At 34.6% G+C, this 22,767-nt stretch overlaps 2 protein-coding genes and 1 long non-coding RNA gene across 6 annotated transcripts; all 3 read right to left on the minus strand.

Moving 5' to 3' along the window:
• Positions 1-7,461: 7,461 nt before the first annotated feature.
• LOC18613250 (Ubiquitin-conjugating enzyme/RWD-like protein) lies at positions 7,462-8,816 on the minus strand. Its single transcript, XM_007050383.3, has one exon. The coding sequence runs from the start codon at positions 8,604-8,606 to the stop codon at positions 7,602-7,604; it is 1,005 nt and encodes a 334-aa protein (XP_007050445.3). The 5' UTR covers positions 8,607-8,816; the 3' UTR covers positions 7,462-7,601.
• Positions 8,817-14,958: 6,142 nt separating this feature from the next.
• LOC148764758 (uncharacterized) lies at positions 14,959-15,414 on the minus strand. Its single transcript, XR_016024196.1, has 2 exons — positions 15,239-15,414; positions 14,959-15,129 (listed from the first exon to the last, which is right to left on the minus strand). It is a non-coding gene; the product is annotated as an uncharacterized LOC148764758 (long non-coding RNA).
• A 2,669-nt stretch (positions 15,415-18,083) lies between these two features.
• On the minus strand, positions 18,084-22,527 carry LOC18613252 (pyruvate kinase isozyme A, chloroplastic-like). 4 transcript variants are annotated; one of them, XM_088804979.1, is made up of 7 exons: positions 21,749-22,527; positions 21,532-21,625; positions 20,856-21,049; positions 20,494-20,615; positions 19,715-20,193; positions 18,804-19,130; positions 18,084-18,252 (listed from the first exon to the last, which is right to left on the minus strand). In XM_088804979.1, exons 1-6 carry the CDS (start codon positions 22,286-22,288, stop codon positions 18,829-18,831), a joined length of 1,731 nt encoding a protein of 576 aa, XP_088661105.1. In that variant the 5' UTR covers positions 22,289-22,527; the 3' UTR covers positions 18,084-18,252; positions 18,804-18,828. The 4 variants fall into 4 exon arrangements, with proteins under 4 accessions (XP_088661105.1, XP_088661104.1, XP_088661102.1 ...); XM_088804978.1 differs by having other exon boundaries at positions 18,084-18,261; XM_088804976.1 differs by lacking the exon at positions 18,084-18,252 and adding an exon at positions 18,289-18,648.
• Between the last annotated feature and the right edge of the window lie 240 nt (positions 22,528-22,767).

Below are 22,767 nucleotides of genomic sequence, written 5' to 3' on the forward strand. Positions count from 1 at the left end.
AAATTTTTCACCATATAATTCACATTTTCAATCGCAAGTTTTATAGCTCATAATCTAGCTATAATGATATTGTGTTATTGGTCGTTAGCTTTATTGCTCACTTCCTGGCCATAACCTACTTTTTACAAATAGGTCAAAGCTTTAAATGCTCATATAAAAGATGTGTTATTCTCCTTCATACTAGGTTAAGGATTATTCGCTTTAATGTGAACTAGAGAATCCCTTTTGGGAGTGCACAGTGATGTTTGTGAAGCATTCATATCTTTACAAACAATGAAATATAGAAAAGTGTATCTCAATTTACAAGTGAAGAAATAAAACCACGAAGAAAGCAAAGTAAATATTTAGTATGGAAAATAAGTCTATAAACTCAGAAAAACAAAAACAAGAACAAGCTAGTTAAGTATGAAGTTCAGAAAGGAGAAGTGTCTGTCATTCTCAAAATTGGAAAGGCTATCTAATCTTCCTTATGTCAAGCTCTTTTATCTCAGCCTCTATGTTAGGTTTGTCAATCATCATCATAATGTATTTTTTGGCTTTGGTTACACAAATGTCAAGACATTTAATTTAACAACCAGAGTTGAGGACATCTTCCATGAGAGCCACCATCTTATGTAATTCTTCAAAAGAAATGTCTGCCCATGGGAGGAAGTAATCTTTAAGGCACTGCCTAATGTATCCATAATAGCTTTGTTCATGAATTTGCCTTTAAAATGCCAAAACTCACCTTCTACTTTATAGATATGCTTTAAAAACTGCAAATGTTGAGACAAGACTAAAATGCCATGAAAATCTTCTAAATGAGTATCAAAAGCATCATTAGTATGTTCGATCATTAAAAAAAAAGGATGACACATGGTGAGTAGTAAAAAGAGGCATAACAATATTTGAATAAATAATATGTGAGTTATTTGAAATACCTTTAAAAGAAAAAAAAAACATTGTGGATACTATTTAGAACACCCCCAGAATGAGAGTGAGAATTGTGAGTAATATTCAAAACACCCCTAGAAGAAAAAGAATTACAAGTAGAATTCGAAACACCTTCAAAAAAGAAGCATTGCAAGTAGTACTCGGAACACTTCTAGGAGAAGAAGCATTGTGAATAGCATTCAGAACACCTTCAAGAGAAAAAGCATTATGAGTAGCATTCAGAACACCTTCAGAAGAGGAAACATTACAAGTGACACCAAGAGTAGCACTAATTCCAAAGTTATTTTGAATGCTTTGAGTAACTCCAAAAGTTCCCCTAAAAATAGATTGGCATTGTTATGCTAAGGTGTCTCGAAATTAGAATTCATGTTACTTGAAACGATCCCAAGAACACTCTTATCAACTCCAATAGTGGCATTCACCTCATCACCACCAACATTTTACATAGTAGAAGATAGAAAATTAGTTATATCTATCAAACCTTCTTGTATAGCATTACCATCCATTTTTTCTCCCAAACTCAAATATTCATGTTTGGGAAGCCTCTCCTCAACTGACTCATCACTGGACTTATAATCATTCGTGTGGTCACATGATTCTTTTTCACTTTCAGACTTTGAGATATCTTGTTCCTCCATCTTTGCACTTAGATTTGACTCTCATTTAAAAAAATAAGGAAGAGTTCAATATCAAGATAAGAATATAATGAAAAGGAAGATGGAGAGAGTGAAAAACAAGCTTACCTGACAAGAGGTTTTGTTTCTCTTAGAGTGAATCAAGTGAAGCGACACATCACTACTACTAATGGAAGGAGAATGCAATTACACCTTAAGAGCAGGCACAACAAATGAGATCTATTCCTGAAGACAGTCTGCCCAATAAACATACCAACCAGTAGTGTATACACCTATTCTGTCAAAGGTTAAGACAACATAATTTTTGAACTTATCCACATTATGCTTGAGCACACTAATCAGAAATAAGGAAGGACAAGAATAAAAGTTTTCAAGAAAATGGGGTCTAGGTGGAGCTGGCTGATCATATCCAAATTGACGTGCCACTTTCTAAGAAGAGCATACTTTGACAGACAATGAATTCCTATTAGCACTTAACTAGTTGTTTCAATCATGGAAGGTAATTGAGAATAATTAATCCACACTAAGAAGTTCAATCTGCATGAGCTCAATTTTTCAGTCTCGAATGGTTATCTATGGTAATAAATAGTTGGATCTCCAAAACCATTGTTTGATCTCACATAAGGCCTTGCAATAAATTGATATGCCTTATCCAACACCTTAAGAATGTTGGTTTTGGAAGTTTGGTCATGCCACGCCTAAGCTCTATAATTGTTTCTTAAAACTTTATTTGTAAAAGAAGACACAAAAGGCTAATACATGTTAGAAGTGGGCGCACAACTACGGAATCTTTCCTACAAACACATTTGAATGAATGATACATCCACATATGTCAAGACTCTATAGCAACCAACTGATTTAGCAATTTTAGAGTGATATAAGTCTAACCTTTTATACAAAAATCCTGAGTATAGTGGAGCAAGAGAAAAGCTTATACCTTTAGCAAACTTGATCGCATAAAGAATAACTATAGAAGAGATCCCATCATTTAGACAAACTGAGAGGACATATCAAGCCAACCACATGCTTAACAAAGTCACTAACATGTGCGTGATTTGGATATATAGAAGGATTGCTTTAGCCTTTAATATTGAACTTCTTATAGAAGAGCCTTACCCAGTTAAAAAAGCGTGTCACTTTGAAAACTTTAATTTGACTCTTAAAAAAGTCTATAAAGAATTCCTTGACATTCTCATCTTCTTTAGAAAGTATAGTGGAAAGAAAGTCGTCTCTACTAGCATAAGGAAGTTTCAAAAAAATGAGCATGTCTTCAAGAGTAAAAGTAAACTCTCCCCAAACAATAATCATAATATGTGAAAAGATACTCCACCTTGCAAGAATAATGTGAGATATTTTAATTCTGGTCTCCCTATGAACATAGAGTTTAGTGATGGCTCTTATAGCATCAAGGGCTTCAGTATTATTGAGAGTAGTCACGTAAGGGGAATTCTACAAAACTTTTTCTACCCATTCATCCTAACCTTGGACCTATAATGAGTTAGATCCAAATTTAGTGACAGAAAGTGGGAATTCACCACGTTCAACTTTGAACTTCAATACTGATGCTCTTAAGGTGGAACACCTTTTAATTGGAGTGGCTTCATTACAAATACGGTCCTAATGATAGCCATCAGATGCACATGGATGCCTATCTACCTGCTTTGCATGCATTACTTCCCATAAGCAATCCACTCATCTTTCCTTGATGACACTATCATCCTAATTTTCAAGCACAGAAGATAGGTCACCAATTCACCCTACTAGCATTTTCTTAGAAAGAGAAGTTACAACAATATTTTTTCTTCGCTTTCCCAAAGCAACCCTGTCAGGCTCACCATAACGAAGTTTTGATGTAAAACGAGTATTGGCCATACAGTGAAAAGCAAAGTCCCTATAGGTGGACCAAATAAGTGTTTACGCTTTATCAGTAATATTTCAAGTTTATTTATTTGTTCTTATCTTTACCCTATGTTTGTTGTTTATTTCTATCTTTATGCCAAACAAAACAAATAAGAATACACAAACACACACATGTATAAATCATTAAACATATAATAAAAAAAACTCCAATCATATATTTGATAAAGTTATCTTAGCAAAAAGTGGTGCATACTTATAATACAAAGAATAATAATATTAATGTGAGGGTAAGTAGTAAAGTCATTGTATGATATGTTGCAGTAAGCCTTTGGAATATTAGTAATTGTAGTTGAATAATGTAATAATTTGCAAGCAACAATAAATAAAAAAATTATCATTCTACATTTAAAAAAAGTAACAAGTTAGTATTCTTTTGTAGGAGAATGTTGCACTGTGACATAGGGAGTAAAAGTGGTAATAAATTATTTTTTTTCTTTTCTTTCCCTACCACTATGAAAGTTGCGTTAGAGCAAAAGAGAATAGAAACAAAAAGAACAAAATAAATAAAATTGTTGTAAATAGAACTTACTTGTTAAAGAAATTTTAGGGAAAAGCCTTAGAGGTTGGTTGTGAGTTTCTGCAAAACTATTCTCTCTTATTTGTAGATTTTGGGAATTGTTTTTCTAGTAGAAATCTAACACCTTCAAATTTCTTAACAAATCTTTTTTTAACAATAATTATGACCCCGTTTGGTAAAATTAGTATTTGCTGTTTTTTTGTTTTTATTTGAAGAATTATGAAACATTAACAAAAAATGTGTTTGGTAGCCCTGTTTTTCTTTTCTCTTTTTCTAAAAACATTTTTGAAATTGGTGAAAAAAACACAAACACAAAAAAAGTGTTTTACATTCTTTTTTTTTTTTCAAAAAAAAAAAACACACTGAACCACCTTATCTCCAATTAGACCAACACCAAACCACATCTCTCTTCTTCTTATTTTCTTTGTTTCTCTCTCTCTCTCTCTTCCAACTACCACACCCTAAATCCTTTTTTATTTTTTTATCTAATTCATTTGCTTTTCCACCTCACGTGAGTTTCTTCAGATTTGATCCACCTCAGGCGAGTTTCTTTTTTCTTTTCTTTTCCTCTCTTTTTCTTTTTCACTTTATTTTATCTTTTAAATTTGATATATTGTTTTTGGAGACTTTGGACACTTGGATAGAATAATGCTTCTTCTTTTTTCATATCATTTTCTCTGTGAGTTATGATAACTATGTTCATGTTTCCCTGTTAAGTCTAAGTATTCAAGACAAAGATGAAACTAGAAATTTCTTGAATGTTTGCATGTCTTTATTTTTAAAAGTTTTTTGTAACAAGAATATTACCAAACATGTTTTATTTCTGTTTTTTAAAGAAAAAAAAAAGGACACAGTGTTTCCCTTTTTACTCAAAAAAAAAAATAAATTAGGTTACCAAACGCCACCTATCTTATCAATGTATATCAAACTTGAATTTAAAGTTCCTTACTTTAACGCCTAGTTAAACAAAAACTTTCAATTGAAAAAGAAAATCCAAATTTCCATTCTACATTAGAAAGTAAATGATAGAAGCGGTAAAAACTTGCAATCCTTTAAATTTTACAATAGGTGGAAAGAGCTACCTAGCTCTAGCTTGAAGTTTATATATATATGAAAGCTAATACTATAATTATAAGAGATATTTCTCACAAATGTTATTGAAATATATACAATCGATGTTTATTAGGATATCAATATTTGTAAAGCAAGCTTAGCTTTTCCCTTGACATTCTTGAGTAATCAATTTATTATGGGGTGAATTGGTGAAGGCTACAAAAGAGATAACAATGAACTTGATGCTCAACTTTTTTGAAGTTTACCAACTTTTGAAAATTCCTTTCTGGTATGAAATTGGATGGCTAATAAAATCCAAGAGCCATGTGATGCACCTTTATAATAACCAAGGTGTCAAAAACCAATTGTTTTTGCATTCCATTAGCTAGAAAATGGCTCTCTTTTTCTTGGTTTGTTCCAACTTTTGAAAAGTGAGCATAATCCCTTACTTTAAATTTTCTTAACAATATACAGCATAAACCTGGTTATTGCACATTGTCCTCTAAACTCTAAGCCATGGCCTTTGAGGCATGAATTTATAACTATTTACCCTTGAATTACATGTGTTTTACCCTTTTCTTTCTTTCTTCATACACGTGGTGCACTATCAACTATCACTATTCCATTATTCAAAACTAACGCCCATTACCTAACTACATGATCATTCTCTTATATTCCCGTAAGCCATTCTTCAACGTTTTTTTCCATGACAAGCACGTTCTCCCATGATTGAATTTCATATCCAATAAGCCGTTGTTTAACGTGCTCTTCTATGACAAGCACGTTCTCCATGATTGAACATGTTCTCCCAACTATTCCTAAAAAACACTCATATTTAGTATAAATATGAGAGCCTTGAAAGTTGGAAGACCATCAGAAATTATTAAAACCTAGTAGAGATTATCTTCAAAACTCTCTCAACACTTTTCCAAACATTCTTTCTACTCAGCCCATCCCATCCGTAGTAATCCGTCACTTTCTCCACTTTTTCGTATTCCTCACCACTTGCCACCAAAGCACTTAAGCTTTAAGGACTGCTCTAGTATTCCTCTTTACCGCCTCTAGTGTATTTCGCTTCACTTATTGCGATACGTTCTCTTTCTTTACTAAAAGAACCCTCTACAATGATCTTATCCCAATTTGATTATAAGCAATATAATCGGAACTGATCATTAGTTATGCAAATCAATAAACTTTCATTGACAATGCTATGAAAACATGGAAGCACACATTTCAAGGCCAGCTATATCTTAAAGTCACCAAAGTCTTTGTTAGACTTTAATTTTTCATAAGTCCATAATTTTATAATAATATAATTAATTATATTAAAAATATACAAAAATTAAGATAATTAATAAAAATATCTACATATTTTCTCACTTCTTAAATTAAATGACTAATAAATATCTATTTCTCTCACTTTCCACATCTTATTAATTTTCAACTATTTATCTCATTTCCAATTACAAATAGGTAAAAGTTAACATAATTAATAAAATGACATATTCTCTCACTTTTCAAGTTATTGTGCCTAATAAATCTCAATTTTTTATAACATTCCAATTCTTACAATACTATTAATTCTCAACAATTTCTCCTATTTTTAAAAACTAATGATAATATGTATTTAATGATCTCTAACAGTTTCTTTTATATATATAAAACTATTTTTTTTCAATTTATAATATCTACTTTTGAATTTTTCTTTCCTTATTTACTTTTTCTTCTTTAATTTCAATTTCTTCCAAAGAAAGGAAGTCTATTATATATGTAAGTATCTTCATAAAGCCGTAAGCCTTACTTGTTGTTTGTGATAAACATTTAACAATTAGATACAAATGGAAGATACCAATCCAATCAGAATACTTAATCATATAAGAAGAGTCATTCTTTTCCAAATGCATATATTGGTTTTAGAAAAATATTAATAATTTCAGTAAGTGTTGTTTCGACAAAAAAAAGTTTTTCGAAACCAAAATTAATAAAATTTTATTTAAGATCAACAATATCTTAAGAAAGATTAACTATATTGGCTATATTATCAATTAAAAAAGAAATATTAGAAGAACTTGATTATAAAATTAGTTTAATTAAAAATTTTACATTTCAAAAAGTTAGAAAAATAAAATTTTAATAATTTTTTTTTAATTTCAATAAAAAAATCTGATTTGAATATTTAACTTTAAACTTTTGAAGTTATCGAACGGGACACATTTATATGAAATATTTATCTATATAAATATATATATATATATATATATATATATATATATATATATATTCCTATCTCATCCTTTTGTCTACTTGGATTAGACTGGTCACTTCCATTAAAAATGTTATACAGCTATATACGTCATTCTAATTTCATCTCGGTGTATCTTGATAAAACTTGCTGGATTCGGGTGCACTGAATTTATCCAGGTGAATGATGATATTACTGGTGATATTGTATGAGAGATGATACATAGGAAAAAGCCAACCAAAAAGAAAGGTTGAACTATTGATAATTGTACATTGAGAAAAATATATTCAAGTCGATTTGGCTAATGGGGTATGTCCAGGCCATTTAATTTCATTTCTGAAGCTCTAAGAAAGAACTGCTCTCTGGCCAAGCTCCTCACTTGCTTAATATATGAATCGAAACTCACAGCCTCGAGTTCAAGTGCCTTGTCCAATTTATACAGCACATCCTCTATGGCAGAATCTGCAGCCGAGCAATCAAGTTTCACTCTTGACTTCTCATCAATTTCAAATGCATCCTCAATTTCAACATCTCCAGCAGCCAGGGCCATTAGTGGTCTTCGATCATTAACTTTCAACCAGTTCACCAACCTATCAGCTTCTTCTGCCCAATTGTTCGATCTCTCTTTCAGTTTCTTCCATTCCTGCTCCATCTCCAAAATCATGCTTGTGGTGAAACGGTCACGCTTCTTCAGATTGTCTTGCAACAAGGATAGCTCCTCTATTTCTTCAACTGTGCTGGCCTGCAAGGCAACCATGTCATAATAAAGCATACCTACAAGTCTATCAAGAGCTTCCTTTCTAGAAACAAGAGAAGGGTGAGTGAAACTACTCGTCGGCGGGGAATATGAGAAAGGATGATCATGGCTAAAGAGCTGGACAAGATTGTGCAGGAGGTCAGAAAGGTTGCATGGAGGATATTTCCAGGTTAGGATATAAGGTGGGGTTGTGGCGCCAGAAGTGTCAACGAAAGGATGATGGCGATGAATCCGGGTCATGGGGTCAAGTGAAACGAAGACTAAAGGTGCCTTGTGAGGGTAGTTTTCGTGGAGCCAAATGGTGAGAGGAATGGAAGGTGTGGAGTTGGAGACATGGACATAGCCACTGGCACATAGAAGGTTCACTTCGTTTCCATCATTGTGCAGGAATCTACCAGTTGAGGGCCTGAAAGAAGGGTATTCTTGAAGCAACGAAAGGAGGTGTCGTAGTATAAGCCATTTCTGTTCAGAGTCCGAGTAGGATAGAGCATAAGGGTTGGTAGCAAAAAGAGCTGTTTCTATGAATTCTTTCGGGGATGGCGGTGCCATATGGAGAGAGCTTGAGATCAGATGGATTGCTTATCGGCAAACGGGAATTCTGTAATCTTAGATATAAACCAGAACAAATCAGTCTAAGAAGACCTGAAATATTGCAAGTCAATACAGAAAATTGTTTGCAACTGTCATCAAATTGGTAGGAAATTTTCTTATGACCTTTAGCAAGTTTCCTAGTTCCTACGGCTTTTCAACTTGGAATACTGGTCAACTATAATGACTCTCCAACAATGTTTCTTTTACCTTTTCTTTCTAATAACATAAAATATATATAGGTGACTTTTCTGTTAGAGTATGGACTGCGGGGAGGTTTGCTCAGGCATTTCCACAAAATTTCCTTCACAGTTCCAGGCACGTCCATGAATTATATAAATATATATGCTTTGACTTCTCCTGAATTAAAAAATCATACTGTGAAGGTTGTCAATATTATGGAAGAGAAAAGACCAAGATGAAGAGATGCCCGTAGAGGCCTAACTGTGTGCCTAGAAATTCAGCGTCAATTCCAGGGAATGGGTATCTTTATCACATTCGCTGGGTTGTCTTTTGGGCTGATAAAAGATGAAATGTATATGTTCATATCCACACGGGAAGAGCTCGATGGTTTCTTCTGTTAATGATTTCAAGAACTTTAGGGACTGCTAAAAAGTGAAAGCCGGTTGTTGGTGATATATTGCTTGAAATGCGGTTGCTTGATTAAAAAATTCTCAACTGGAATACAATAAAAATAAATTGAAGTACATGACATTCACATATGCTTTAAGTACAGGCTTTGATTATGTGTCTAAACCATAACTTTGTCTTTCTAAGGAGTAGGAGAGCAATTCCCACTTGCAAAATTTGCAGGAATAAACTATAGCATTCTTGGAGGGCAAGCTTGAAGTTTTTTGTGAGGAGTTGTATAAACTAAGCTAAGCTTAATGCTAAAAAAAAATATCAACTGCATGCAATAAATTAAGTAAGAAGACATTTATATACAGTATATTCTTCAAACTGCCTGGTCCCCCTGGCTAAGGATCTACGAATCTAGACTTATTGCCAGCCTTACAAAGCTTCTGACGTACTCCCTTAAAGTCTTCATGACAAATAATAGTTTTCTACTGCACGACAGAAATTAATAAACAGCGGGCGGCAGGGCTAGGGACCGCCGGTGGAAGTGAACCTTGCAGGAGAACTTCAGGAAAAAGATGTAAGAGAACCACATATCGCAGCTTAGATAACTGAATGGATCTGGACCCTTTAATTTCAGAACAACATTTGCTTTTGCATGGGGTGTTTGTCTGTCATCATGAATGCTAGCCTGTGATGAGCCTTTGTGGGTAGCCCATAAAGCCCTAGGACTTACACTGGACCATCTCATAGCCCATGAAAGTGGACCCATATTTTTTTTTATGTGCTATATCAAAAATTGTAAAGTAAAATATACAAATACCTTCAACTTTTAATTATAATTATACGTGGTTCACTAATTTTTAAAATGAGCATTTCATCCAAAACCTGTAAATAGTGTTAATACCTAAACAAAAATGTCTACAATATCTTTTTTCTTTCTTTTAGGCTGACCGGCAACGTTCCCTTACACCGGCTGATCACCCATCTTCCTAGGCACCCTTGGGGAGCACCAAATTGGTGCTTCTTTGGGAGCCCCAATCAAGCTCCCTTAAGGAGTGTCGTCGATTTCAAGTGGAAAGAAAGATTTTTTTAAAAAAAATTAAAAATTATAATTCATATAGTGATAATTTTTAAAATTAATAAAAAGTAAAATTATCTTAAAAAAATTACTACAGCATCAAACTAACAGAAAACATCGATGGTTAACTAATGACAAGACTTATATATCCAGCAAAAATATTTTTTTAAGACGAAATGTCTATTTCAAAAATTAATAAAACTACGTGTAATTGTAGTTAAAAATTAGAGATATTAGTGTATTTTACTCAAAATTATACATATTATACATTAATGATGACCCTACCAATAAGGTTAGAGGGTTGACAAGTGTTTTAATAAGATATATTTAAAAATTTAATAAATAAACAATAGTCACCTTTTTAATCTTGCTCATCATCAACTATTTCTTTAAGCTTGTGTGAAATCATAGGCAATTCACTTTTTGAGAATGACTGTTCCATTAATAAATTAGCGGGATCTTTTCCTTGACAAGATGTAAACCGAATCCATCCAAGTAAATACCAAGTAGGAAGAGATTAACAAAGAAAAGAACTCTTGGTATGTTAAGGTTGAAAGAGAGGTTAAAATATTGGAAGGCTCCAAATACAATAAGAAATTGGAACTTGTTTGGTACATTTTTTTATTAAAATTATCATAAAGGGTATTCATGTCATCTTTAATTACCTAATAAATCAAAACAGAATAAGTCTACTTTGAATTTATATACAATTTCAAATGTTAAAATTAAAAAAATCTATAAAGAAACGGAACAACTCTCAAACTTCTATAGTAGTACTAATGTTAGATTTTTGTTAATCTAGCAAGTAATTGGATCATAGATTTTGAATGCAGTTTTGACTTTGGAATCTTATTTGCTCTTAATCTTTATAAGAACAAAAAAATCATAAATTTTGCTATTCTGTTGTTTGGGTTTTTGTTTTTTTTCCCTAATAATTTTTGTAGAGAGGGGTAGAGGAGAGAGAGATCGTGATTTACGTTGGAAAAGGTGATTTGCAAAAAAAAAGAGAGGAGAGTGAGATTGATTAAGAAAAGTGACTATTTTTTGAAAAATTTACACATTTTTGAAAGAAGAGAAAAAATAAAGCTTTTCTTTAAGCTTTTTTTGAAATTTTATTTTTTAAAATAATTATTTTTTTTTTAAGAACTTCTCAAAAGTTCTATTTGACTTGCTTCTTACTTTTAAAAGATAGATAATTAAAAAAAATCAACGCAAACAAGCACTTTGAACAAAATCGAAAATAGCAATTACTTTTGTTTACCTTGCATTCCAAAGGGGTAGAAAATGAAAATTAGAGAATTCAATTGGGCTTAAGCCTTGAGTCCTAGTGTCCATGCCCATGGGCTTAGATGTAGCAGTCTCCAAACAAGACAATTTATTCGAAATTACGTTCCAAGGCCGAAATTAATTAGTTTTAAAAATTTATAGCATAGTGTAATCGTTATGTGTACTAACTACTAAGAGAATGCATGATGTTCCCATTTGCCATTCACACCCGACTGCTTTATATATTTGCCTTTATTATTCAAATTTGAACATCTTGCTAGGATTGATTCTCGAAGCTTACCAAAAAAAAGAGAAAAAAGAGCAAAAAGAAAAGGAAAAGGGTGGTAAAGATGGTTGGAAGTTAGTTGGTTACTTGTGCAGGTGTAATGTGAGGTCAAGGTTTGGTTCTTCTTAAACCATTGTTAACCAACTTTTCATATATACTTTTTTTTTCCTAGCAAAGCAAAGCAACTTGTATTTTTTTTATTTTTCCCTTCCCTTTCATTCATCCAAGGTTTCTTATGGTTACTCTTTCGTTTTCCTTGTTTCGTTGAGGGAGCTCTTCCTATCTCTCTTTGGACCTTGGTGTGTTAAACAGGGTTTCTCCATCCCCTTTTCAAGGCACATTCTTTGTTGTTATAGGTGACCACACCTTTTTAAGTAATCCTTTCTATTCTTGGTTAAATGTGTCAACACATGGCAAAATTAAGGATCCAAAAGATATATATATATACTCTTTGCTTCGCCAATATAATGATTTAAGATGGACCAACTCTATCTATAATTTAGGTAACGCTAGAAGCTGAAAACTGGAATATTACCATTAATTTAGTTTTTGGAATGGAAAATGATTGATAACAAGATTTACAGCTTTTTAATTTACAATTGTGGGATCTTGCTGAACTTTCAGTTCCATATTAAACCGAAGAAATGCGATTACATGCATAAAACTTGATCTCATTATCACTTGTACAAGCACCCTCTTTTTCAATACATCACGAACTCTAGGAATATTATTAGCTACTTAATTAGTAATTTGCTATGAGTTAACTACGTGACGTAGATGTGGATGGATGAGAAACTTTTTTATGTGTATTATAAATTATTGCCTACTACGAAAACAAAAACAAGAAAAACGGGTGAAAGAAATCTTCTAGAAATTCAGGCAACCTCCACATGAAGAGTAGCATCATCTTTAAGAAAATGTTGTTGGGTTTTAAATCACACAATTGCAGGGCAACGTCAAGCAATAAAATTCTGTAAGAACTCGAAAGCAACACTTGATAAAACCATGAATAGACAAGTTTTAATTTCCTTTCTTTATCCCTAATTTTCAAAGTACATCTATCTACCGTTCATGCGACACCGTAAAAATCTTAATAGGAACGTGTGGTCCAGAAATTAGGACAGGCAAGGGGAATTGATGACAGGAGGGAGCCATGTGTTTAGACCATCAGACAAGGAATGAAACTCTCATGTCCTTTCCACCGACAGACCCACAATTTTTGTTTCATTGTTATAGGAGGAAAAAGAATAGCTTTGAAACTATCAAACTCTTTCACAAGGAAGAAGAATCCCATTTTTTCTTTCGCCTTTCTTCATTCTCTAACCTTTTAGCACCAAATAACGAACGTTGGCCGTTGCAGCTGCTTGGTCTAGTCCCTCTGTTACAAAGTTTCAAAGTCTAGTCCCTCACTGATTTTTTGAATTTTTGATGAATATAAACAGGGTAAGCATTAAAATTAAGCTATGAAGTTTCACACAAGCAAATCAAAAACATTTAAATTCTTCCAAAGTAAGAACACCATTTTAGACCTAACGTGAGGCTTTTTGGAGGATTATTTTCAAACTTTACCACTGTAACTAAGGGTGAAAGAAAAGAATCAAAGTGGGACAAAATTATTGACTTTTGAAAATGCCACAGTGACTTTTTTTCCTGAAAATGAAAAATAAAAAATTGGCCTAGAAGCAGCCCATTAATTAAAAAGAAGACTACTTTAGGAAAAGTTTTATGTTAAGCTATTGAAATTCATTAATGTTAAGCTTTCAACATAACACCTTCTTGTTGATTATACTCCATATTGACCCCGCTGATTTTTTTTTCCATACAGAGAACTAGATGATAGAAGTTATGAGGTTTAATCTGATGCAAACAATAGCACTAAATTTCACAAGAGCAATGATTGTCCTGGAGTTTTATAATAGAGATAAAAATCAAAACAGCTTTTTATGAATTATTCAAAGATTGTCCAAACTGCAATTTCCAAGATACTATATGGACCCTTTGCGTCAGTACAAGGCACATAAAGGACAAGTTTAGGTGCATTTTAGCATCAAGTGCACAATGACAACCAACGAGTGCGCAGGATAAGAATCAACCTACACCAATTTGTCAACCTAGAGGGAAATAGGAAAAAAAGAAACTAAAATTTGCTTTTAGTGGATTTGATTTGCACGTCTGGGAGTTTCTGTTGCTATAATTTCAACGGAGACAAGTAGGTGAATAAGGACTTCCACTTAAAAGGGAATTGTTAAATCTAAATTCATAAATAAAGATTCTAAGCTTGATTGCTTAACCTAATACTAAAAAGGACTTTTCGAAGCTGTTTTTAATCGACATGGAATTGAAACTTAAGTCCGTTGATATGTTTTGTGCAGGTCGCTGTAATCCAACCGAGTTTTTTAATTTTTGCTCGTATTATAAGTAAAAGACAATTTTCAATCAAGAAGGGAAAGCTCACGCACATCCCCACTGCAAAATTAGGCCCTTAAGTTCGAGAATACTTCCAAAAACTTGAAAAATAGCCAAGATTGTACTATAAACATTTTCATAAATTTTTCTCTTATTTTAAACAAACCATCAAGCCATAAGGGCACAGATTCGACCTAATCATGGATAATAATATTTCAAAAGAAGATGTTGTTTTCAGTTTTCACATCCAAGTAACTTCCATTTTCTTCATTTTAGGCAATAGATGAAAAAGAGAGAAAGAAATCGACATTACGCCATGCTCATCTAACAATATATCAGAATCAGAGTATATAGAAATGCCAACTACTACACACACAAACATCATTCATAAGCCAATATTAACCAAACACAGGATTTTGGATTGTGAGGAATACTAAATTTTGCAATTTGAATATCTTTTGTTCTAAAATGAATATTTCTATCAACATTATATCTCTTCCATTTATGCTTTAATTGCCAGCTAGAGTAGTTCCCAACTTTCAAACACTTATCAAATCTAACTATTGACGTGGCCATAATTGACCATCTTTCTCACTAAGCAAATGTCATTAGGAAATGGAATCCATCAACCAAAATCACGAGTTTTAATCAGAAAACCAATAATGCAAGAGGCAATTCGGCCAGCCCGAAACCAGGAACAATCAATCCAACCCATCCAGATTGGAAAATTATTTAATGTCATCAATAAAATACTCTATAAAATATAGCAAAGGATCAGTTGAAGCAATTGAAAAATAGCTTAAGCCTAACCTCACTGAGCTCGAGATTGCACGAGCCTACTTCCATCATCATAAAATTCAGTTTTACTCCTTAAATAAAACAATAGTACTAAATATTAGAAACTGATAAATTTACAAAATAAAAAAATGAAAAAAAAAAAGAGTAGAAAAGAGCAAAACACAAGAGATGGGGAATTACCTTTTCTCCTCTATGCTTTGGTTCCATAAATTCAAAGAGACCTCGCCGCAGAAGATAAAGTTAAAAAAACCAACAATAAAAAAATGCAATGAGAAAAAGAGAACGACAATTGGAATCAATTTCGAGGCTTCCTTGCAGATTTAAAGAAGAAAGAATAAGAGGCACCAGCTTAAGAACCAAACTTCAAACTTCTCTTTTTAACTATTTTTATAATAATTTTATTCATATTAGTAATTTAGGTCAACCTTACATAAAAAACAAAAGGGGATTTAAACAGTTAATCATGTACCATAATATTTGATTCTTGAATAACCTAAAAGGGGATAAGCAAAGAGTGAAAAAATAAAAATCAAAAGTCAAAGAGGAAATCAATAGGTAGTAGGGAGGATTCTTTCTCACGATAGCCGTACAAATGTTTTAACGTGGGATGTAATGTCAAATTTGATTGAACTTGATCTGAAATCTGATGCAATGGTGGGGCCACTTAGACCCCAAATTTCACGTGGGCCCCACTGAGAGAAAGGACAACCATGAACCATGCGTCCCCAATCACATCTCTCTACTGGTGGGCCTTGACTCAGATATGTTGTCTCCCAGCCCCCTAATTTATGGGCTTCATTTTATGAACTAGAGCCCGGAACATTTATTCTTTCTTTAACCGCCCCCCATCAAACCATACGACAGTCCACAGTTGATAAACACCCAGGAAAGATTTGTGATGAAAAATTTTGTGGTGAGAAAAGATAAGGTGTCAAAAATCTCACCTTCAGGACGCCACAGAAAGTGTTACCGGTATATATCTGTGTCAATTATTATTATTATTATTATTATGCCCTCCGCAACCTTTTGGGTTGTACTATGGTGACATAGTGGTCCCAAATCAAATCAACCCTAGTCTAAAAAAGAAGAGAAATAAAAAAACCAAACGGTAATCCACTAGACTCAGCCCTACAGACCTACCTTGTTTTACTTTGACCCTACAGGAAAAAAGTGGCATCCTATTGGCCACATCAAACACAAGTGTAGAACGTATGCCGCTGTAACAAATGAAAAAAAAGGATTTTCATTTTGGCTTCCATGCATGTGATCCAGGATGTAGGATATTAGATTTGAAAACTTTGTATCCCTTTGGCTTGATTTTGTAGATAATGGGATATCAATTCCACCACTTTCGATCCCCCGACTGTCCCTTTGGTTGGTTGATTGGTTGGTTCAATATTTTAGATAAATGGATTATAAGATCTGGTATCAAGGATATTAATGCAAACTTTTTATTTGAAGATTCATGGTTTTAAAGTTTTACTACAGCGTATTTAAAAACATTTTTTAAGATTTGCAAAAAAAATAGTTTTGTATTAAATATATTAAGGGATGTACATTTTATGTATAATTAATTACACATTCTTAAGATCTATCGTATCAAAAATTTAGAATATTAAAAAACGTATTTGATTTTTTACCTATGTTTTAAGCAACGGACATTACATAATCATCAGATTCATTACTGCAACTCAGCATAATATAGTCTTCTTTTCATTTTCTGCAACTTTCTAATAGGTGAGAAAATTAGATAAAAATTAACTTAGTTTAATTTGGATAAAACAAAAATAAATTAATTAATAATGTCAAATCTATATTTTAAATGTGTATAATAAATAACATAACATAATACTTAAAAAAGTCTTTAAATTATTTAAAAAAATTTAAATAAGTTTTTATTCTTTTATTTTGATGCTTTAATATAGTCAATTATTAATTATAAAAATTTATTTGATTTAAAAATAAAAATATAAAAATTTATTTGATTCAAAAATAAATCTAAAAGGTGATAAAATTCCCAAGTGACAAGTGATGGTATTGTCTGAATATATCAAAGAAAGGAGCAAAGATGCAGCATGCCAACCTAGTAAAATGCGTTTGTGCTTTTGACTCGTGACAAAGTTACTTACTTTGGAGTTCCGAGGGGTGATTTCCTTTGAGGCTTATTCATTAGTCCCTCCTTAGCTAGTCTCGCATGTCTCTCTCTCTTTCTTAATCAACATTGAGATATATGTAGAGTGACCCCACATGACCATCATCCCCTCTCCATCATGCCTTGCCCTCCTTTTTCTTATCGAGTTCCTGTCTACTTTTTCTTGAACAAATCTAGGGGTGTATGCCTCTTTGGCACTCGTTTTTAAAAATTTTAGGTAGTGTGCACTTTTACGGTGGGCACACACAACACAAGGGAGCTTGACCCGTTTGTAGGCATCGATGGCAATTGTAAGTTGGGAGTCCCGCGGTTGTACCCTTGGTTAGTCACCAGACAGATGCTATCGTCAAAGTTTTATGGGTTCACTTTTCTTTATGATTTTATTCTTTTTGATTGAAGTTACATGCTATGAGTGCAAAGAAAGAGAAAAAGCCAGTGAAAGATGTCACTCTCCTAGCTTAGGCTAGGTCCATCTCTTTTGTATTTTGGTGCTTGGTTCTTAGCTAATTTTCCAAAGAGGATCAAAAGAGGATGCGTTTGTTTCATTTCAAAAACAAATCGAAAGCTTGTGCATGGCCGAGTGGGCACAAAGGTAGTGTACGTGCAAGGGTTGGTATTGCTTTTCATCACTTGTGAAAAGTGCAATCTTTTGGGCCCTGTTGAAGCCCAAATCTTGTGATGGAAATAACGAATGTCGGTACTCAGTCATGCGAATATGTGAATAGCAAATTGGGCTCAATGCCTCACTTGGGTGGGGCTGGCAGCTGGCTGGCATGGTTACGAGTTGCCGCCATTGTTGCTTTTGCTTATTACTGCATCATTGGCTGATTGCTTTGGACAAGCATTTTACCTTTGAGCTATGAAACGTTTCCATTTTCTAACTTAATAATCGTTAGATAGCATTTCTATTCTAGCTCTGCAACGATCCAATGTTTGACAAGGGAGACTGTGTTCCCTTCTTTTAAAATCCGAAGATGATGTTCGTATATGCTTCCTACTCTACCATCTTTGAATGCTTAGCCCTTTCTTGAACCTTTGAAACCTTCAAAATCTGAAGATGATGTATCAATAGCTCTACTTCATAACTTGGATCTTCATAATATTGCAATTAAGAATTCTCGGAGGAAAAAGTACAACAGTCTATATGATCAAATACAGAGATGAATCAAGAAACAATGAAATACAACAATTTCCCATGTCAAAAATGACAAAAACACACAATGTTCTCTCCTGTTATCCTTTCTCTACAATCACGACAAGCTAATTCAATCACTGAAATAATCTATTGCCCATTACAATGTTGTCGAAAGGGAAAAAAAAAATCATAGGAAAGAGATAAAATTACATCTCCGCCGCTTGAAGGGATCACTTCTGGTTTGCAGCTTGAAGTTGGAAAAAATGTGCCAAAAAGAAGGAACATGTAGAGGGTTCCTTCTGGCTCTGAAAGAAAGTGGATTTTTCACCATGTTGCCTAAGACCACTTATATCCCCCAATCAATTGTAGAATAGACATCAATATATTCCTAACCTACCATGAATTAATACGTGTTCCTATTTATTAATTTTATAAAATCATGAAAAGTGCACACATACCAATTAAACTAAGGCATATTCCACTTTAGGGAACCTTGATTGCTTGGATGGATTGCAGAACATCAGAGACAACAATGATAAGGTCACCTGAGTTGATCATGCCTCTTGCTTTGAGCAAGGAGAAGGTTCTGTTTAGATTGCTCTCCATATCATCTGAGAAATTAAGGCGGAAAGGAATCAAGCCCCACTGCAGGTTCAAGCACCTTCGGATGGATGTTGTGGGTGTAAATGCAAAGATTGGACAGTCAGGCCGATTGCGGGAAAGAAAAGATGCTGTCTGCCCAGTTTTTGTGTAAACAAAAATGGCATCTGCTTTCAGTTTGTTAGCTGAAAATTTGAAAAAAAAAAAAAAACTGGTTACCCATGGGAAAAAGTGTCAAGGAACCATCAAGAAGATCATTGCAAATAAATTTATCACTATCAGCATTCCAGGTAGGAAGAAATATATTACCACTGATACAGATGCTATTGAGTCCCATTGTCACATACTCAACATCACAAGGCACCACCAAAACAAAAGTTGGGTTTTTTTTTTTTTTTATGGGGGGGGGGGGGGGGGGGTGTTGGGGTGGGATACGAGAAGGCAAAGGAAACCTGAACAAATTTACATGTGAGATAATCATCCCTAAGTTGAATCTGAAATAAGATATATTTAAATGGCCATCACCCATGACAAGGGTGAAGTGCATGACCCCACATACTTTAATTAGTACTATCTCTTGGCATAAAAATATGAGTTCTGTCTAAAAAATTCAAGCTCCTTGATCACACAATTTGATGCATTTCTATGTTCTACGTGTTTGCCTTAAGCATATGCTTGACTTGTCAATAGAGAATTACGAAACAATTTGAAATCATATTCAATTCAGTAGTCGAGTTTAACAAAAGGAAAAATACAGAACACCACTCACCCATACTGGAAGCTGTATTGCATATCTCCTCAGAAATGCTAGCAGGCATGGAAGCTGACACAATTGGAAGGTCGGTGGTATCACACTGCTTCTCCTCCCTCCGCCACCTCTCAATTCTCAAACTGACACTTCTCAGCACAGCTAATGCTTTCTCAGGGTATTGACCCATGGCTGATTCACTGGAAAGCATTAGAGCATCTGCCTGCTGCCCTACTGCTTCAGAAACATCAGCAACTTCCGCTCTGGTTGGTATAGGATATTCGATCATGGATTCAAGCAGCTGGGAGGCAACAATGACAGGCTTACTTAATTGCCTGCACAGCTGCACAACTTTCTGTTGAACTGATGGGACCTGTTCCAATGGTATCTGTGCACCTAGATCTCCTCTGGCCACCATAGCTCCATCTGACGCCTGAATAATCTCTTCCAAATTTTCTAAAGAGTCAATACTCTCAATCTTAGCAATGACAGCAATTTGGCTGCAAAATTGAAACATCAGAACATGTTATGGCTACATAGAAATTTCGAGGGCTTTTATTCAAGAAGTACAATCCTTAGCCGTAATATCGACATGGGAAATTATATAAATAAACTTGATTGTAGAATTGTTCAGTTACAATTGAAAGAAACATGTGATTGCATTGAAACTTAATAGTAATAAAATTTATTTGTGGATATTGATGTATATATATAGTTGAAAGCTTTGAAAGAAGTTTTACAGGTTGCAGACCTTGTGTCTATAGAGAAATTTGAAGCAAAAAAATGATATACATGCTTACCTTTCAGGTGATCGTGCAGTGATATAACTCTTTAGAGTCTTAATGACTTCAGCAGACTTCACAAAGGATACTGCAATAAAATCAACACCCTCAGCAATTCCAAAATCAATATCCAGCCAATCCTGCATGAAACACGAACATTTCAACATTATATAAGAACACTCTCCAGTGGAAAGGAAGAGTTAATATAAGCAGCCATTATTAAAAAAGCCTTGCATAAACATGAAGGCACCAGCTCCAGAAAGTCACACACAATAATAGGCGCCTTTGTTATACAATAAAACCCATTCAACTATACTTTTACAGCAAAATGGATCGTATAGACCCCAACTCAACAATTGAATTTTTGAAAGGTACCAGACCTTTGAAGATATTGTAGGAAGCATGGCATTACGCTCTTGAACCAGACTCCCATTTCTCCAAAAAGTAAGATTAGCACGAGGTAATAACAGCCCTGGATCTGTACAGTGGCAGATTACATCTGGACCAATCTTCTGAGTCACCACAAACCTCACCATTCCTCCATCAACAAGCAGCTCATCACCAACCTTCACATCTGTCATGTAAGATAAAAGTCAGCGCATTATTGTTTATTTCTTCACAAGTTAAACACACCTTTGGTGGATTTGAGCAGCAGAAGCAATGAAAGTAATAGCCATGTGGCAAAAACAACTCATGGTCATTGGTCACATCACAAAATTGTCAGATCGGTGAGTCAAGAAGGTTACGGCTCTAAATGAATTTAAAATGTTGTCAAACTGGCAGCTAGCATTGATGGGTTTACTGATTGATATGATTTTTGTACAAAATTAAGTACACAAAATCAAAATAAACCTAACTTAAACCATATTTAGGTACCACATAATCCTCTACCAAATCATCTGAAAACACAAAATGGGCCAATCTCACTACTGCTCAATTGTTCAAAAACTAAAAATTATACCGTTTTTTTTTTGGATAATTAAACCAAAGCTAGTACATCTTGAAAGATGATTATTTGTTTATTCACTTGTATTGTACAGCTTACAAAATTTCTACCTTCAGCAAAGCCATCATAGTTAACAGTAATGGTACGTTTGGGGCACGATGTCGGATCAAATGCTCGCACAGTAAAAGTCCATATTTCACCATCCTACAAAATACGACACGTTTAATAAGCAGGAACAATTCCGTTAATTACTAAGCTAACTTAACTCTTAAGTTCGCTTTACTATTTTTTTTCTTTTTTTGAAATATAGTTCGCTTTACTAATTACCTCGGCTTTGGCCGATTGGGCGCCGTTTAGATCATCCATGTGAATCTCGCTCCCTTCCGTGTCCATCATAACTGCCACGGCGAACCCTTTCTCTTCATTTAAATGCCTCACCCGCCGGATCACGTCTCGGTGCCACTCGCGCCTGCCGTGGCACATATTGACACGCGCCACGTTCATTCCTCCCACAGCCAGACCCTCAATCTGTTCAAACTCGCACGTGCGAGGCCCGATGGTGCATATGATCTTGGTCCGACGTGTGCTCCTGAACCCGTTCTCTTTCAGCTCCGCCTCCGTCACCCTGTCCACTTCTAATCCCTCCGATTCCATCATCGAAACCGGAGCCGCCGCCGTTATCGGCATCTCAGAAGCCGTGACTTTCAGTTTTTCGGGTAAAAGAAACCTCGAATGCGCTGCCGTCATTGGCTTTAAAACTGGCACGTGGTTCGGCACGTGAATGCGGGGTTTAAGACAGGGCATTCTAGGGAATTCAGGAGACTGTAACGGAGATACGGAAGTCGAGAAGCGGAAGGACTCAGACATGTTCGTCGGCAAAGCAAAGGATCTGGTCGGGGTCTATTCGGAGGTTACGAGGTGAAGCTGCTGCTGAAATTTCGGAGCTCGTGTCGGCTCGTTGGAAAGGGTTTGCTAGAGAAGAGAAAAGAGTTTATCAGTGTTTGACAAAAATGTCCAGGTTTTGTAATGCCTTTGGACGGTTATGTCCCCCTGAAGTGCGGCGCGGGAAATCTTTATTGGTAGATTCGCCGAAGAGAGGAAACATGCGCAGGTTGTCGTTTGAGTGTTGACTGACAATGCTGCAACTTAAGATATTGCTACTAACTATTCTAGTGGGCTTTCCATGAAGCCCTGTGTTGGTGTCGTTCATCACGTGGCGGATTGGGTCCGATTTGGGATATCGAATCACGAGACTTTACTGCCACACGCTTTCATATTGGCTGAAGCAGCAGCCCATTCAGTTAACTGGGCCCAGGGAATTTATGGCCTGGTCCAAGGTATGTAAT

Source organism: Theobroma cacao, chromosome 1 (assembly GCF_053813885.1).
Source record: "Theobroma cacao isolate CCN51 chromosome 1, ASM5381388v1, whole genome shotgun sequence".
Lineage (NCBI taxonomy): Eukaryota > Viridiplantae > Streptophyta > Magnoliopsida > Malvales > Malvaceae > Theobroma > Theobroma cacao.

Excerpts from the sequence above, each read along its gene's own strand:
- LOC18613250 (XM_007050383.3), bottom strand. The coding sequence starts at position 8,606 with ATGGCACCGCCATCCCCGAAAGAATTCATAGAAACAGCTCTTTTTGCT.
- LOC18613252 (XM_088804979.1), bottom strand. The coding sequence starts at position 22,288 with ATGTCTGAGTCCTTCCGCTTCTCGACTTCCGTATCTCCGTTACAGTCT. Across the intron at positions 21,050-21,531 it reads CTATGATGGCTTTGCTGAAG|ATGTGAAGGTTGGTGATGAG; the intron begins GTAGAAATTTTG and ends CTTACATGACAG. Across the intron at positions 20,616-20,855 it reads TTCCTACAATATCTTCAAAG|GATTGGCTGGATATTGATTT; the intron begins GTCTGGTACCTT and ends TGTTTCATGCAG.